The 18,589-nt window shown below is 41.8% G+C and overlaps 1 protein-coding gene across 2 annotated transcripts in view; it reads right to left on the bottom strand.

Moving 5' to 3' along the window:
• Window positions 1-8,383: 8,383 nt before the first annotated feature.
• Window positions 8,384-18,589, bottom strand: part of LOC109871460 (EMILIN-3-like) — a 38,048-nt gene continuing 27,842 nt past the window's right edge. Inside the window, exons 2-7 of one of the 2 annotated variants that reach the window (XM_031807370.1) lie at window positions 17,413-17,535; window positions 12,930-13,243; window positions 12,504-12,826; window positions 11,936-12,286; window positions 9,468-11,666; window positions 8,384-8,897 (exon numbers count right to left, since the gene is read on the bottom strand). In XM_031807370.1, the coding sequence (XP_031663230.1) occupies window positions 10,521-11,666; window positions 11,936-12,286; window positions 12,504-12,826; window positions 12,930-13,243; window positions 17,413-17,535 (2,257 nt within the window). In that variant the 3' untranslated portion in view covers window positions 8,384-8,897; window positions 9,468-10,520. The remainder of the gene's footprint in view (window positions 8,898-9,467; window positions 11,667-11,935; window positions 12,287-12,503; window positions 12,827-12,929; window positions 13,244-17,412; window positions 17,536-18,589) is intronic. The other variant, XM_020462363.2, reaches the window with a different exon arrangement.

Below are 18,589 nucleotides of genomic sequence, written 5' to 3'. Positions count from 1 at the left end.
GGACTCACAGCACCCCTCATCACCCAGCATCACCAGGACATTCTGGGCTATATTTAGACTGGGATAACAGGTAGACCCATGGCATGCTACATTTGGACCTGGTTCAAAGTGAACACCATAGCAGCCTAAACTAAACACCATATGTGACCGACCACCTCGATTCGGTCTCATGTAGCAAAATTTGATTTTTTTTTTTTACATTGGACATAACTAAAGACTCAGAGCTAGAAATGCTATATAATACCCTGCAATTGAGGAACAATGTCAAAGTAATTTTGCTTTGAATGTTGATCAACTTATAAACCCCACTTTTGAGAAAATGGCCCGTGAATGTTTTGGTACACTTACTGGAGATCTCTTCCTTCTCTACACCTATTTAGCATCATTCACACCCTGTTAAGCTTTAGCCCCACCCATCTCTTTAAAAACTGTTTCACCGAGTCTTGGCTGAACGACGACATGAATAACATAGACCTGGCGGGCATTTATGCTTTTTTGGCAGGATATAATGGCTGCCTCTGGAAAGACAAGGGTTGGTGGTCTGTGTATATTTGTAAACAACAGCTGGTGCACAAAATCTAAGGAAGTCTTGAGGTTTTGCTCATCTGAGGTAGAGTATCTCATGATAAGCTGTAGCCCACACTATTTTTTCATCTATATTCTTCGTAGCTGTCTATTTTTCACCACAAACCGACGCTGGCAGTAGGGCCACATTCAATGAGCTGTATACGGCCATAAGGAAACAGGAAAACGCTCATCCAGAGGCGGTGCTCCTAGTGGCCGGGGACTTTAATGCAGGGAACCTCATTTCTATCAGCATGTTAAATGTGCAATGTGTTGGTATCTGTACTGATGGCGCAAAAGCCATGACAGGGAGACATAGTGGAGTGGTAACGCGCGTGCAAGCAGTTGCTCCCGACGCCACTTGGGTACACTGCAGCATCCACCGAGAGGCTCTTGCTGCCAAGGGAATGCCTGACAGCTTGAAATATGTTTTGGACACTACAGTGAAAATGGATAACTTTGTTAAAGCAAGGCCCCTGGCGACCATGTAATGCTTTTACAACATATAACATACATGCGCTGGTTATCAAGGGGCAAAGTATTGACACATTTTTTTAAAATTGAAAGACGAGCTTAAAGACTTCTTTACTGACCCTCATTTTCACTTGTCTGACCACTTGCATGATGACGAGTTTCTCACACGACTGGCCTATCTGGGTGATGTTGTTTCTCACCTCAATTATCTGAATCTAGGATTACATGGACTCTCTGCAACTCTATTCAATGTGCTGGACAAGCTGAGGCTAAGACCAAGAAGTTGTATCTCTTTTATGTCTGCATTAAGAAGGTGTTTCCATCATTGTAGGATTTTTTGTGTAAAAATGAACTCAAGCTTACGGACAATGTCAAATGTAATATAGCGAAGCACCTGAATGAGTTGGGTGCTCAGTTACACAGGTACTTTCACATAACGGATGACACAAACAACTGGATTCGTTATCCCTTTCATGCCATGCCTCCAGTCCACTTACTGATATCTGAACAGAGAGCCTCATCGAAATAAGCGGTTCTGTGAGGGACAGATTTTTGGATAGTGCTGCACTCAGAGTTTCTTGCCTTGGCAAATCATGCTGTTAAGACACTGATGTCCTTTGCAACCATGTATCTATGTGAGAGTGGATTCTCGGCCCTCCCTAGCATGAAAACTAAATACAGGCACGGTGTGTGTGTGGAAAATGATTTAAGACGGAGACTCTCTCCAATACAACCCAACATTGCATAGTTATGTGCATCCTTTCAAGCACACCCTTCTCATTAACCTGTGGTGAGCTATTCATAATGTTTGATGAACAAATAATGTTTTAAATGTGAGAAATAAAGAGCAAAATTATTGATTATTATTATATTATGATTATTATATTCTTATTTGTGCCCTGGTCCTGTAAGAGCTCTTTGTCACTTCCCACGAGCTGTGTTGTGACAAAAACTCATACTCATTCTTATGTTTAATAAATGTATCATATAGTGTGTGTGTGTGGCAGGCTTACAATGATGGCAACAAAAAAAAACATTTGAGAGTGCGCTGACTAGAGGTCGACCGATTATAATTTTTCAACGCCGATACCGATTATTGGAGGACCAAAAAAGCAGATACCGATTAATCGGCCGATTTTTATTTTTATTTATTTATTTATTTGTAATAAAGACAATTACAACAATACTGAATGAACACTTATTTTAACTTAATACATCAATAAAATCAATTTAGCCTCAAGTAAATAATGAAACATGTTAAATTTGGTTTAAATAATGCAAAAACAAAGTGTTGGAGAAGAAAGTGAAAGTGCAATATGTGCCATGTAAGAAAGCTAACGTTTCAGTTCCTTGCTTAGAACATGAGAACATATGAAAGCTGGTGGTTCCTTTTAACATGAATATTTCTCTCTATACGATTTGTATTTCATATACCTTTGACTATTGGATGTTCTTATAGGCACTTTAGTATTGCCAGTGTAACAGTATAGCGTCCATCCCTCTCCTCGCCGCTACCTGGGCTCGAACCAGGACACATCGACAACACATCGACAACAGCCACCCTCGAAGCAGCGTTACCCATGCAGAGCAAGGGGAACAACTACTCCAAGTCTTGGAGCGAGTGACATTTGAAACGCTATTAGCTTGGCACCCCGCAAACTAGCTAGCCATTTCACATTGGTTATACCAGCCTAATCTCGGGAGTTGATAGGCTTCAAGTCATAAACAGCTCAATGCTTGAAGCATTGCGAAGAGCTGCTGGCAAAACGCACGAAAGTGGTGTTTGAATGAATGCTTTACGAGCCTGCTGCTACCTTCCATCGCTCAGTCAGACTGCTCTGACTGAGCGATGGTTCCAGCCCAGGTAGCGGCGAGGAGAGGGATGGACGCTATACTGTTACACTGGCAATACTAAAGTGCCTATAAGAACATCCAATAGTCAAAGGTATATATCAAATCATAGACTTAATTATAACATAATAACATACAGAAATACGAGCCTTAGGTCATTAATATGGTCGAATCTGGAAACTATCATTTCGAAAACAAAACGTTTATTCTTTCAGTGAAATACTGTACCGTTCCGTATTTTATCTAATGGATGGCTTCCCTAAGTCTAAATATTGCTGTTACATTGCACAACCTTCAATGTTGTGTCATAATTACGCAAAATTCTGTGTGACTGGATTGTATGCGAAGTGACACAATTTCACCTGGTTAATATTGCCTGCTAACCTTTCTTGTAGCTAAATATGCAGGTTTAAAAATATATACTTCTGTGTATTGATTTTAAGAAAGGCATTGGTGTTTATGGTTAGGTACACGTTGGAACAATGACAGTCCATTTTCACGAATGCGCACCGCATCGATTATATGCAATGCAGGACACGCTAGATAAACTAGTAATATCATCAACCATGTGTAGTTATAACTCGTGATTATGATTGATTGATTGTTTTTTATAAGATAAGTTTAATGCTAGCTAGCAACTTACCTTGGCTTCTTACTGCATTCGCGTAACAGGCAGGCTCCTCGTGAGGCAGGTGGTTAGAGCGTTGGACTAGTTAACTGTAAAGTTGCAAGATTGAATACCTGAGCTGACAAGGTAAAAATGTGTCGTTCTACCCCTGAACAAGGCATTTAACCACCGTTCCTGGCCGTCATTGAAAATAAGAATGTGTTCTTAACTGACTTGCCTCGTTAAATAACACACATATATATATATATTAAATCAGCCAAATCAGCATCCAAAAATACTGATTTCCGATTGTTATGAAAACTTGAAATCACCCCTAATTAATCGGCCATTCCGATTAGTCGGTCGACCCCTAACGCTGACCCTGGTGCTAGAGGGGGTACGCAGCTGGGGTTGAATGTTTGAAGGGGTACATGACTATAGAAAGTTTGGTTAAAATAAGAAAATAAGGACTGCAGCCACAGATTAAGTCATTAGCGAGTGGCAAATGTTTTGCCTTTGTGTGTATGTCTGTGTGTGGGAACAGTCTGAATACTGGCTTTTGTTTTTGGGTGGTAGGCTGCTACATAATACCTCACACACTAACATAAGCTGAAAGTGCGTTCACCGCACAAAATATCTTGAGCAATTCAAGCTCTTCGTGGTCTTCTCAGATGCGTGTGTGCTCGTGCACATTTGTTTGTGTGCCTGTGTGTTTGGCAGTGTTTATTTGAGTGACTTGTTCTGTAACACAGTACTGTAGTAATATCATATGTAGTCTAATTGTTGTCTCTTAAAAGCCCTATATTCCAACCCACCATGTCTCTGTGTTCCCTTAGCCTCCATATACTGCTACTTCATTTCACACACATCACCATGTCTCTCTGTTCCCTTAGACTCTATATACAGCTACTTCATTTCACACACATCACCATGTCGAAACATTGACTTTCTTCAGATGTATCAGATGGGAAAAAGACAACAGTTGAAATAACTGTTCATTTTCAGGTACCATGATAATATGACAGAGGCGGGACCTTATTTTTAAAACTATTTTATGGATTACTTCCTGTGATGGATTTTGTTGTGGTTGATATTGTGATGATGAGGAGACTTGCTGTGAGACAGGCTGTGTTAGAAGCACTGAAACTTAGTGTAAGAGTCCAGACTGTGTGGAAGGATGTCCGAAATCAACTGCTATTCCCTAAACTCTATACACTTACATCTGAAAGAATTGTTTAAATATAACCAAAATGGTAACAGCTACACCATGCCTTTTAATTTGCTAGTTGGATTGTCTGCCATATTACTTAAACCTTTCCAATCCTGTCAGATCTATGAAAATACATAGAGATTAAGGTCTATGGGTTGATTTGGGATGTTTATTAATCTGCTGAACAGACATTCTGATCCATTCTGGGCCAGTCCAAATGAAGGGCCCAGTGCTGCTCAGCCTTGGTATAGCTAACCTCTGTTATTACACAGGAAATATATTGGATAAGCTGGTAGGTGACCTGTTGCAGAGGTAAGCACTGACTCACTGGCAAGCCTTAAAAACCTCTTTAATTTATTTCAGTGTTTTCAAACAAGTTTAAATGGGTCATCAGCTAATATATTTAAATTAAATACAAAAATTGCATATCATATAAATGGCCAATTGTATTGTCCAATATTATTGTGTCTTGTATTTTAGAAAAGATAAACAAAAAGGTCTTAAATCACTAAAGATGCTACCTTAACGAACAAGAGTTTAGAATGGTTTCGCTGAGGGTTATCTGGTGTCATGGAACTACTCAACCTCATCCAGCTACGTACTGTAACACTTTCACATGATTAGTTCCTCACTCATTTTAAATAAGGAGTAATCTGAGGGTTATCTGGTGTCATGGAACTACTCAACCTCATCCAGCTACGTACTGTAACACTTTCACATGATTAGTTCCTCACTCATTTTAAATAAGGAGTAATCTGAGGGTTATCTGGTGTCATGGAACTACTCAACCTCATCCAGCTACGTACTGTAACACTTTCACATGATTAGTTCCTCACTCATTTTAAATAAGGAGTAATCTGAGGGTTATCTGGTGTCATGGAACTACTCAACCTCATCCAGCTACGTACTGTAACACTTTCACATGATTAGTTCCTCACTCATTTTAAATAAGGAGTAATGTGAGGGTTATCTGGTGTCATGGAACTACTAAACCTCATCCAGCTACGTACTGTAACACTTTCACATGATTAGTTCCTCACTCATTTTAAATAAGGAGTAATGTGAGGGTTATCTGGTGTCATGGAACTACTAAACCTCATCCAGCTACGTACTGTAACACTTTCACATGATTAGTTCCTCACTCATTTTAAATAAGGAGTAATCTGAGGGTTATCTGGTGTCATGGAACTACTCAACCTCATCCAGCTACGTACTGTAACACTTTCACATGATTAGTTCCTCACTCATTTTAAATAAGGAGTAATGTGAGGGTTATCTGGTGTCATGGAACTACTAAACCTCATCCAGCTACGTACTGTAACACTTTCACATGATTAGTTCCTCACTCATTTTAAATAAGGAGTAATCTGAGGGTTATCTGGTGTCATGGAACTACTAAACCTCATCCAGCTACGTACTGTAACACTTTCACATGATTAGTTCCTCACTCATTTTAAATAAGGAGTAATCTGAGGGTTATCTGGTGTCATGGAACTACTCAACCTCATCCAGCTACGTACTGTAACACTTTCACATGATTAGTTCCTCACTCATTTTAAATAAGGAGTAATCTGAGGGTTATCTGGTGTCATGGAACTACTCAACCTCATCCAGCTACGTACTGTAACACTTTCACATGATTAGTTCCTCACTCATTTTAAATAAGGAGTAATGTGAGGGTTATCTGGTGTCATGGAACTACTAAACCTCATCCAGCTACGTACTGTAACACTTTCACATGATTAGTTCCTCACTCATTTTAAATAAGGAGTAATGTGAGGGTTATCTGGTGTCATGGAACTACTAAACCTCATCCAGCTACGTACTGTAACACTTTCACATGATTAGTTCCTCACTCATTTTAAATAAGGAGTAATCTGAGGGTTATCTGGTGTCATGGAACTACTAAACCTCATCCAGCTACGTACTGTAACACTTTCACATGATTAGTTCCTCACTCATTTTAAATAAGGAGTAATGTGAGGGTTATCTGGTGTCATGGAACTACTAAACCTCATCCAGCTACGTACTGTAACACTTTCACATGATTAGTTCCTCACTCATTTTAAATAAGGAGTAATGTGAGGGTTATCTGGTGTCATGGAACTACTAAACCTCATCCAGCTACGTACTGTAACACTTTCACATGATTAGTTCCTCACTCATTTTAAATAAGGAGTAATCTGAGGGTTATCTGGTGTCATGGAACTACTAAACCTCATCCAGCTACGTACTGTAACACTTTCACATGATTAGTTCCTCACTCATTTTAAATAAGGAGTAATGTGAGGGTTATCTGGTGTCATGGAACTACTAAACCTCATCCAGCTACGTACTGTAACACTTTCACATGATTAGTTCCTCACTCATTTTAAATAAGGAGTAACGTGAGGATTTGTCCATCAGCTTTAGAATCAGAATTCTTGAATAGTTTGGTATTACAAATGCTTTCCCCTTGTCATGCAGTAGAAGATATTGCATGACATTATTGTACACACTTAGAAAAAAAGGTTTGCTAGGCTGTTCCCATAGCATAATCCTTTTGGATCCTTGTAGAACTCTGTGGAAAGGGTTCTACATGGAACCCAAAAGGGTTCTTCAAAGGGTTCTTCTATGGGAACACCTGAATAACTCTTTTAGGTTCTAGATTATACACTAGGATTTATTTTTTCTAATAGTGTAGTTTTTTTTTGGGGGGGGGGGGTTCAGAAAAGCGCTAGAAAGAGGGGGGAGGAGGAAGGAGAAGAGGAAGATAGTGGTCAGAGCTGTAGCCTGCCCATCCTTTCTCTGACTGCATCCTTAAATAAAGGTTACCTAAAGACATTGAAATTCTCTCACTCCACCAAAATAAGGACTCACAGTTCATCTTTGGTTCTCATTGTAATATCTTGGCAACTTCTAACCATTCTTTAAAACAAGGATTGACAGTTCATCTTTGGCAACTTCTAACCAGTGGTCTGTGATACGTGCTGATGCAGTAAACTTGCTGACAGTGCAGCTCTTGTACACTGAATCAAATCCTATCCCTCCGTTTAATCTCTAGTCCACCTGACATGGAAAAATTGTCTTCTTCTGTGACGTGGGGGAGATTAGTCCCTGATTGTCCCTTTGTTTTGGAAATACCACTGAAATACTAAAGAACAAACCATAAAATCTCTTATCATAGGATTTGATGCCTCCTGCTGGTTAATCTTCGAACTGCATCAAAACATGAGAAATTCGATTTTCTTTTCTTTCTTTCTTTGTGCCAGTCTGTTTTTGCTATTATGTCAACTCCCTGGTAAGAGCACAAACAGATCTGGACCAGGCTACTACCAAAAGACTTCAGCATACTAATATTATGTCTTTGACATCAGAATGACCAGAAAATAAACCACAACAAGTAAAAATAGCCTTTTGACCAAAACATCACCCAGAATATTTTTACCCTAAGAACAGTCTGAGTGGGCAGAGAGATTCTATATACTCATGACCGCTCTTTGAAATGGCCGTGTAATCACTGCCAGGTAACAAGGTAAACAATGGGACAAGTCATTCCAAGCCTACATAGTATGCCTCAACCCATAGACATATGGGACTGTACATGGAAACAGCATACAATAAGTGGACTGGACAATTTATTGGTGCCTCTGCATTATAAAGCATTATTAGCATTATAAATGACAATATGGTCAGGATTGTATGCAAAGATCAGACATTTATTTTATATTCTTTGATAGGCCAGCATAGCAAAAAGATCAACAAGAAATAAAGGTGAGAAGTAATGGTGAGACATAATTTGACAGAAGATACATAATTCGAGCCATGTGCCTGATATAGGCACCCGGCCACCCTACCGTGTGCAGGACCCATTGATTTATGTAATTTGTAGCACTCATCTCCTGTCCGAATGGTTTAAAAAAAGTTTCTATAAAAAAATCATATCACGTGAAAGTTAATTACTTATGATTCAGGAAGTACAACTACAGAGATTAATGGGGAGGGGCGAGGAACCCATATACCCCACTTCAATCAAGCAGGCTTCAGTCACCCACTTGTCTTCAGTCACCCTAAAGATTGAAGCGGGAGACAACAGCTCACACTGGGCAGACAGGTGTCCTGCGATGGACAGCTCGCACAGCTTCCTCACCTATGGAGCTGGATCAAAGGTGATCTCATTGAAGAGGAGACCCAGGAGCCTCTCTACGTAGCCTGTAATGTTTTTGAAAAGGGAAATGTTTGTTAAATGGGTAGTGCATTTTATGGTATTTTATGATTCTATCAATTCGTTAATGTAGCAATCTACTCATTCTACAATGTGTTTTCTACTTGTTTTCTCATTCTACAAGGTGTTTTTTATTTGAAATATGCAATATTTGGTTGTGCAGTTTTTGTGAAACTTTTCAATGTTTTTATTTTGAATTTTAGTGTGTGTGAATTGCTCAACTGATGCAGATTTTAAATGAATAACTATAACCCCCCCCACCCCCCCCCAAAAAATCATCATGACCCAATGACACAAGATACATCAACTGTAAGACAACAACCACACAATGAAAGGGCAAAATACAACATTCCTTGGGGCCAGCTGTGTGTTCTAAGACTAAATGTAGGGGGCTTAGGGATGAAAGATAAAAACCATATACTTTAGTGACTCAGCTGTGTTATAGAAAATATACAGTTTACAAGTCAAAGCAGCCACAGTTGCATTATTTGACGTTAGCCCTATGATCTCCAACAATGTTAGCTACCGTGTCAGACACATCAAACTCTGATACTTACATTACGGTCAGCGCTTGCAAGATCCACTGTCTATGATGGCATTTCGTTTTCAGGACTAGCTTCTTGGCACGACTCATCGAATGTTCTTCCCAATTGGTAAAGCTGCCGCCTGCCCACCCAAAATGAAAATCAGCCACTGCTATCTGATGTCTTCATACGTTCTGTTTGAGCGAGATACTGGCTTATGGTTTGTTAACAAGACCAAATCAAAGCGAAGGCGCACGTGATGTCGGTTTTAAGGCAGAACATAATATGTTGATATGACATGGTGTTTTACACTTCCTGCTTCATGTGACGTTGCATAACGCCGGAAGTAAAGCCTTGGTTATGCCTGTCCAGAGATAGAGGAAGGAGCATCTGGCCTGCCTCCTGAATCCAAGCGTTTGACATGGGGGAGGGGACCAGTGACTTTATGATCCAACTTTATCAATGTAGAAGCAACAGTCATTTTGATGATGTTTGGGACCTTTAAGGAGAAATACTCAAAAATGAATGTTAACCAAATGTGTAGCACCTTTCATATTGACATAGAGTATTTTTAAAGGACAGTCCACACAGAGAGTAGAGTGTGCTTGCAGGGTAGAAACCCATAGTCCCAACCCACTGGGCACACACTGGTTGAATCACTTCATTTCAATCCAATTACGTTGAACAAATGTGGAATAGACATTGAATTGACGTCTGTGCCCAGTGGGATATCATTTGCTTTGTTTTTGTTGTTCATTTTTCACAAATATGTCTAATACAGTATAACAATGCAGTCATATTTTCTTCAAATAAGTTAAAAAGTCAGTTAATATCAATATAAAATGTGAAAACAAAACTATAAGAAAAAAACTAAATGCCCCTTTTGAAGAAAAACTTGAGGGAAAATATTGCTCAACTATACAACCAAGGGTGCATTTCAATAGCTTCAAATGGCCTATTCTACTCATCTCCTCTCCTTCACTGATCTGAAAATGCAGGAATAAATCTGTTCTCAAGTTTCCCATTTGAGCAGATGAAGGAGAGCGGAAGATGAGTGGACATACGTCTTTCTCCGTAGCACAAGTGTTACTGGTCTCCCCTCTGATTGGCTGAGCCCTTTCCGACACAGTCTTTCATTTCTCCCTTCAGTTTGGCCAGCTGTGTAGAGTGACTGGCCATCGTTCCTTTGACCTGTGACAGGTGCAAGTCTGAGTGTCTCTCCAGCTCTGTCCTGATCCTCTCCAGGTTGTCCGCCAGCTCCCCCAGGCTACCGCACTGTCCCTCCACCTGGGCCACTCGACTATCCACCTCCTCCACCTCCCTCTGCACCCCCAGGGCCGTACTCCGGCAGCCCTGCAGCTCCCCAGCCAGTCTCCTCCTCATGCTCACCAGCTCCCCCTTCAGCTGGGCTAGTCGGTGCTCCCCGGCCCCCAGGAGGTAGGCCTGGCGCCCCACCAGCTGGGTGATACCCTGGACCTGGGTGGCTAGCTGATTCTCCCTGTGTGTCCACGTGGCGTTAGCATGGCCCACTTCCTTACTGAACAGGCTAACAGAGTCCCTCAGGCCCTTCAGGGTGCGGTTGACTGAGTTGACTTTGATCTTGAGGAGGGTGATCTCTCCCTGGACAGAGCCTTCCTCGTCCTCCTGGGCAATGCGGTTCAGTAGGGTCTGCAGGGTGGTATTGAGACGGCCCAGCTGGTCAGCATGGGAGTCCAGACGGCCTGACACCTTCTTCTCCACCGCCTCACACTCGTCCACTAGGCCTGTGCGTGCGCCTCCTCCAGGGGGAGCGGCGTGGGAGCAGGAGGAGGTGCAGAGGAGCTCCAGGTCTGTGAGTTTCCTCTGGATGCAGTCCAGGTCTCCTTCCACCCTCCTCCTGACCGACTCAATCTCTGTCTCCAGGGCGGGCATCACCTGACCCTCCAGTTGAGCTGGGGCGGTGGTGTTACTCAGCTCCTCCAAAGCAACAAACACCCTCTCCTCCAGGGACTTCAGCTTGTCCTTCAGCAGGGTCTTGAAGCCATCCAGACCCCCAGGCACCTTGCCAACCCATACGTCCCCAGACTCGGTGACGTTGAGCCTGGCATCTATGTCTTCCAGACGGGCCTCTATCAGGGTCTCAATGTGGATGGTCTGGTCAGTGAGAGAAGCCTGAATCTCCAGCTGGGACTCTTTTAAACCCTTCACTGACTCCTCCAGCATCAACATCCTCTGCGACAGGCTGTTCACCTGCTGGGACAGTCACATGTCAGGCATATAGTGTAGCAATAAGACATTTAGCAAATATTTTAGTAATATACAAGTTTTAGCCATTTAGCAGATAATATTTCATATTTACATTGAATAACTGTAACACAATTTTCCTAGTGCATTTTTCAAGGTGTGTATGCCCATAACCTTTGACGTGGTAGCTACTGTTTGAAGTATTGATGAATTTCTGTTGCCTCAATAAAAACATGCCATGTCCAGTAGTATTGAGAAACCTCAAAGTTCATTGGTACCTGTCCACAGCAGCTCTCAGTGAGGGTCAGTCCCTGTATCTGGGCCTGCAGGTTACCCAGCTCCTCTCTCAGTCCAGTTTCTCTGCCGTCCAGAGACTGCTGTATGTGTTCCTGGCCGTTCATGTGTTCATTATGGCACTGTCTCTGGACCTCTCCTATCCTCTCCTCACAGTGGTTCTCCAGGCCAGACAGACGCCTCTCAAAGCCGTCCAGGATGTCAGCGCGGACACCTGCTAGTTTAGCATCCAGCAGCTCCTCCAGGGTGGAGGGAGAGACTGACCCAGTGATGGGCCTGCCAGTCGCAGCTTCCAACAGCTTTTTCAGCTGCCCTTCATGGCCCAGAACCATGCCCTGAGGAAAGACAATGGTTTGGCTTCAGGAACACCTCAAATTCTTTGACACTGTAAGGGAATGACATTGTGTGGAAATAGCCCAGTCTCAGAATCTCAGTGTGAGATTCAGAATGTTACCAATCAGCAAAAGGGATATTATTGATTTAGACATCTGCTACATTTCCATAAGCTAGCATAAACCAGTCTAATAACATTAACAAAACCGTAGCACCCACCTGTATCTCCTCAAGCACATGTCCTTTGGCTTTGAGCTCATCCTTTACCTCTGTCACCCTCCCAGCCAGGTCTCCAAACCCAGGGAGTCCCTCTCCCCCCTCCAGGCCATCTGGGGTCCCGTCTGGGATCACCCCAAAGCCAACAGAGGTGTCTGAAAGACGGGGGACGGTGGAGAGCAGGGAGCCCAGCATATTTTTTGTATCCTCCCGGAGAGAGAGGTGCAGGCGGTCTTCTAGGCTGGCCATCACCCCGTTCAGAATGTCCAGATCCTGGGTCAGACGAAGCAGGTCCTCCTCCATACGATCGAGACGGTCTCCACCAACTTTATGACCCAGAGAGAAAGAGAAAACGTTATTACATAGGGCAAGGGAATCACATTTAGAAAATATAAATGGGCAAATATTTCACCCACTGTCTGGACTCACCATAGTTGGGTTTGCCGTTCCCGGTGGGCAGTTGTCCAGTGGGGATGGGTCTGCTATCAGGCTGATTTGGGAAGGGGCTCCCTGGCTCCAGATTAGCCCCACCAGGGACAGCTTTTTGGATCAGGGGAGGTTGGGGGTGCCCATGGGGGTACCCCTTGATCCCTGGTCGGTGTGGGGCACCCCCTTTGAAGGGGGGCAGAGAGGTAGGTCCATCGTAGCAGTTCTCCCCAGAGTAGCCAGGACAACACCTCCACTCCAGCGCAGTAATTCTCTTATAGCCCACCTTATACTTAGGCTTGTAGAAGGTCCGGTACCTGGGAAGGAGAGAGAAGATAACAAGAGGTCAGTGACTATCTTAGAAAGTGAGATGGGAGGAGAGAAGAGGGTAGATCAAAGGATCAAGGTTTGTATAATGATACTGGGGAGGGTATGAACAGTAGATTTGGAGATAAAGAGACACTTTAGTGTGATGATGATGATGATGATGATGCATTCTCAGATGAAGGATTGTTACAAGGGTCATTGACCTCACTGAGACTGTTATGTCTTAAGGTGTCTACTCTTCTACTGACGAATAGTGATCTCTAATCTCTCTTTCCTCTCTCTCTTCTATCTCATTCCCTACATTTTTTAAAAGTAGAAATCCTTTCTCTCTGCGATGTCACTACAGAGGACCTTTGAGAGGCTTCAGTCACATCAGAGAGAATCTGACATCCCAGCTCACACACTCATTACAGAGATGAGCTATAGACACACAAACACATACACACTCATGCATGCACACAAACGGACACAGCTTCACTGTAAACTTATACTGAAAAGGTGGCCTCTGTAATAACCATAATGTGAGTTTGTTTATAATCCACTGAGATGGAAATAAATTGTCAAATTTGATAAGAATCCAATTTTTATGAAAACTAGCAGAACATTAACACTTTCCAACCTTTGATGCCTGAGCAGAGTCACAGAGCCACTGACCAGAAACACAGCTGGAAGTGCAGCTGGAGGGACAGTGTGGAGTTAACTAGCAATACAAACTGACACCACCAGAGGGCAGCACATTTACATGAGTCCCAATGCATGGTACACCACCTACTTTGCTGTGCCTGTCAAAACTATACGGAAAGTGTACAGCAGTGGGGTGAGTCTCATAAACCACGTTCCCATCCACAGCTTTATGCGAGTCAAGTCATACCATATAAAAACAAATCATGACAGCTGTGATGGAAACAGGCAGTTTCCGTACAACAGATAATTTGTTATTTTGACATTGTGGGATCTTTTTGTGTCTTTAAAAGGATTTTTACAAGAAAATATTTATGCACAAATATTGATATAATAATTATCATACAGAAGTAAATTTGGAGTCATGGTGTGTGGTCCTCCTACTACGACTAGGGATTGGCCTACCATGCAGTTTATTAGGCTACAGATGAAATAAGTTATGATGAACTTCACAGGGTGGTGAAAGTGCAAGGTGATGAGCCTGATGCTCCTTTCCAATAAATCTTAAGGGTTTTATTCTAGTGACATGATGATTGGCTGCTGTTTTTACAAAAAAAAACATTCTGGCTCTTATCCATAATATCATCATCTAAACTAGCCTACCTGCAGACCACTGTATCCGCGAGATGTTGGCTAGAGCGAAAGTACCAAGACCAGAGTAGACACATTTGCAATTTAAAACTGTTTTTATGGCAAAACTCAGTAGAGGTGAAAATGCGATGGAAACCATTTGAACATTAGATTCTTATTGAGGACATGAAAACGTGCATTTCGTATGCGCTACATAATCACTGGCATATTTTCATCTGCAATGAGTCAGTTTGTTGGAAACACCATTGGTGGGTGTTACGATAAGTAAGCATGTTACGATAAGTAGTGTCAGAGGATGGATGGAAAGCTAGCTACTGTCAGTATCTATTATGTCCCTGTATGTATCCTCTCTCATGTTACGATAAGTAGTGTCAGAGGATGGATGGAAAGCTAGCTACTGTCAGTATCTATTATGTCCCTGTATGTATCCTCTCTCATGTTACGATAAGTAGTGTCAGAGGATGGATGGAAAGCTAGCTACTGTCAGTATCTATTATGTCCCTGTATGTATCCTCTCTCATGTTACGATAAGTAGTGTCAGAGGATGGATGGAAAGCTAGCTACTGTCAGTATCTATCATGTCCCTGTATGTATCCTCTCTCATGTTACGATAAGTAGTGTCAGAGGATGGATGGAAAGCTAGCTACTGTCAGTATCTATTATGTCCCTGTATGTATCCTCTCTCATGTTACGATAAGTAGTGTCAGAGGATGGATGGAAAGCTAGCTACTGTCAGTATCTATTATGTCCCTGTATGTATCCTCTCTCATGTTACGATAAGTAGTGTCAGAGGCTGGATGGAAAGCTAGCTACTGTCAGTATCTATTATGTCCCTGTATGTATCCTCTCTCATGTTACGATAAGTAGTGTCAGAGGATGGATGGAAAGCTAGCTACTGTCAGTATCTATTATGTCCCTGTATGTATCCTCTCTCATGTTACGATAAGTAGTGTCAGAGGATGGATGGAAAGCTAGCTACTGTCAGTATCTATTATGTCCCTGTATGTATCCTCTCTCATGTTACGATAAGTAGTGTCAGAGGATGGATGGAAAGCTAGCTACTGTCAGTATCTATTATGTCCCTGTATGTATCCTCTCTCATGTTACGATAAGTAGTGTCAGAGGATGGATGGAAAGCTAGCTACTGTCAGTATCTATCATGTCCCTGTATGTATCCTGTCTCATGTTACAATAAGTAGTGTCAGAGGATGGATGGAAAGCTAGCTACTGTCAGTATCTATCATGTCCCTGTATGTATCCTCTCTCATGTTACGATAAGTAGTGTCAGAGGATGGATGGAAAGCTAGCTACTGTCAGTATCTATTATGTCCCTGTATGTATCCTCTCTCATGTTACGATAAGTAGTGTCAGAGGATGGATGGAAAGCTAGCTACTGTCAGTATCTATTATGTCCCTGTATGTATCCTCTCTCATGTTACGATAAGTAGTGTCAGAGGATGGATGGAAAGCTAGCTACTGTCAGTATCTATTATGTCCCTGTATGTATCCTCTCTCATGTTACGATAAGTAGTGTCAGAGGATGGATGGAAAGCTAGCTACTGTCAGTATCTATCATGTCCCTGTATGTATCCTCTCTCATGTTACGATAAGTAGTGTCAGAGGATGGATGGAAAGCTAGCTACTGTCAGTATCTATTATGTCCCTGTATGTATCCTCTCTCATGTTACGATAAGTAGTGTCAGAGGATGGATGGAAAGCTAGCTACTGTCAGTATCTATTATGTCCCTGTATGTATCCTCTCTCATGTTACGATAAGTAGTGTCAGAGGATGGATGGAAAGCTAGCTACTGTCAGTATCTATTATGTCCCTGTATGTATCCTCTCTCATGTTACGATAAGTAGTGTCAGAGGATGGATGGAAAGCTAGCTACTGTTAGTATCTATTATGTCCCTGTATGTATCCTCTCTCATGTTACGATAAGTAGTGTCAGAGGATGGATGGAAAGCTAGCTACTGTCAGTATCTATTATGTCCCTGTATGTATCCTCTCTCATGTTACGATAAGTAGTGTCAGAGGATGGATGGAAAGCTAGCTACTGTCAGTATCTATTATGTCCCTGTATGTATCCTCTCTCATGTTACGATAAGTAGTGTCAGAGGATGGATGGAAAGCTAGCTACTGTCAGTATCTATTATGTCCCTGTATGTATCCTCTCTCATGTTACGATAAGTAGTGTCAGAGGATGGATGGAAAGCTAGCTACTGTCAGTATCTATTATGTCCCTGTATGTATCCTCTCTCATGTTACGATAAGTAGTGTCAGAGGATGGGTGGAAAGCTAGCTACTGTCAGTATCTATTATGTCCCTGTATGTATCCTCTCTCATGTTACGATAAGTAGTGTCAGAGGATGGATGGAAAGCTAGCTACTGTCAGTATCTATTATGTCCCTGTATGTATCCTCTCTCATGTTACGATAAGTAGTGTCAGAGGATAGATGGAAAGCTAGCTACTGTCAGTATCTATCATGTCCCTGTATGTATCCTCTCTCATGTTACGATAAGTAGTGTCAGAGGATGGATGGAAAGCTAGCTACTGTCAGTATCTATTATGTCCCTGTATGTATCCTCTCTCATGTTACGATAAGTAGTGTCAGAGGCTGGTGGGTCTGAATTGAGTAACTATCAGGGTTGGGGTCAATTCCAATTGAATTTGAAATTCCAATGAAATTGTTGAATTCACTCATGAAGTGAAGAATTTACATAGCATTACATTCTATTTTAAAACATCTTCAACTCATGGAATTGGAATTGAATTGGAATTCGACTGTTTTGACTTTTTGAATGGGAATTGAATTCTAAAAACAAAACATCTTTGGAATTGAATTAAATTGGAATTGAATATTTTTTAGAAGAGTGTAGACTTACATGACGACAGGACACTTCTGCCCCCAGATGCACTTGGTTGTGTACTCTGCCTTCACATAGGTGGCCATGCCGTCCTCAATCGTACATGTGATGTTCTTCTGGACCACATACGCACAGTGGTTTCTGTTAGAGATCGAAAGAGAGAAGAGAACAACAACAAAATACAACATCATCAAGTGCTCAATCCGACATTGTGTCTCCTGTAGGACTTTGTGTACTAAAGCTGTCTATAACAACATTAGAGACAGTTGCTAATCCAACACACACAGCTGCTTTTCATAACGACCAAGGAATTCAATCATTTTGTACAACACTTTCTGAAAGTATAGTGATGGAATTTCCAATGACACTTGATTCCCCCATTCAGTGCACTATACTTTAGGCCAAAATAAAATGTGAAGACATGTATGCATCATTGAGATTTCCGTCATAAAACATACTAATCGAGCGATTTATGTGATTTAATGTGCAGTTAATATGTTAACATAAATTTTAACATGTGACAACATGTTAGCACATGTGAGAACATGATCTCATGTGAAATTGATGTGAAATACATGTGACAACATTGGGATGCAAAATCTCAACATCTGATAACATCAAACTTCACGTGACAATCACACAATTATTGACTTGATTCCGGGCAACTTGCAAAATGCAGAAATGTATTCTTGCCAATACATCGGTGGTTGATCTCTGTCATGGCCACATACCTGCTGGCAATGCAGGAAATTCCTCTTAATGGCATCCTAGAGGTTATGAGTTCAAATCCCAGGTGTGGTTGTGTCCAAGTGTGCTAACCAATGTTGAGGTCAGTTCCATTTACATTCCAGTCAATTCAGAAAGTAAACCAAAATCCACTTTGACATTTTACGGGAATTAGAATTGGAATTTATGTGTACTTCCTGAATATAGTTCGTTGTTGTATATTTTGAGTACCAGGATGTATACTCAAAGCATGTGCGTACCAATCGGCATGTGTCTTCACTGACATTTTCAACCTCTCCATGACCGAGTCTGTAATACCTATTTCTGTAATACCTGTTTCAAGCAGACCACCGTAGTCCCTGTGCCCAAGGAAGCGAAGGTAACCTGCCTAAATGATTACCGCCCGTAGCGCTCACGTAGGTAGACATTGTTGTGTCTTGACTATCATTAATGTGATTGACTGTTATTT

This window comes from Oncorhynchus kisutch, linkage group LG27 (genome assembly GCF_002021735.2).
Source record: "Oncorhynchus kisutch isolate 150728-3 linkage group LG27, Okis_V2, whole genome shotgun sequence".
Lineage (NCBI taxonomy): Eukaryota > Metazoa > Chordata > Actinopteri > Salmoniformes > Salmonidae > Oncorhynchus > Oncorhynchus kisutch.
Note: the sequence above shows the minus strand (reverse complement) of the source record. Positions and strands in the feature narration are given on the sequence as shown.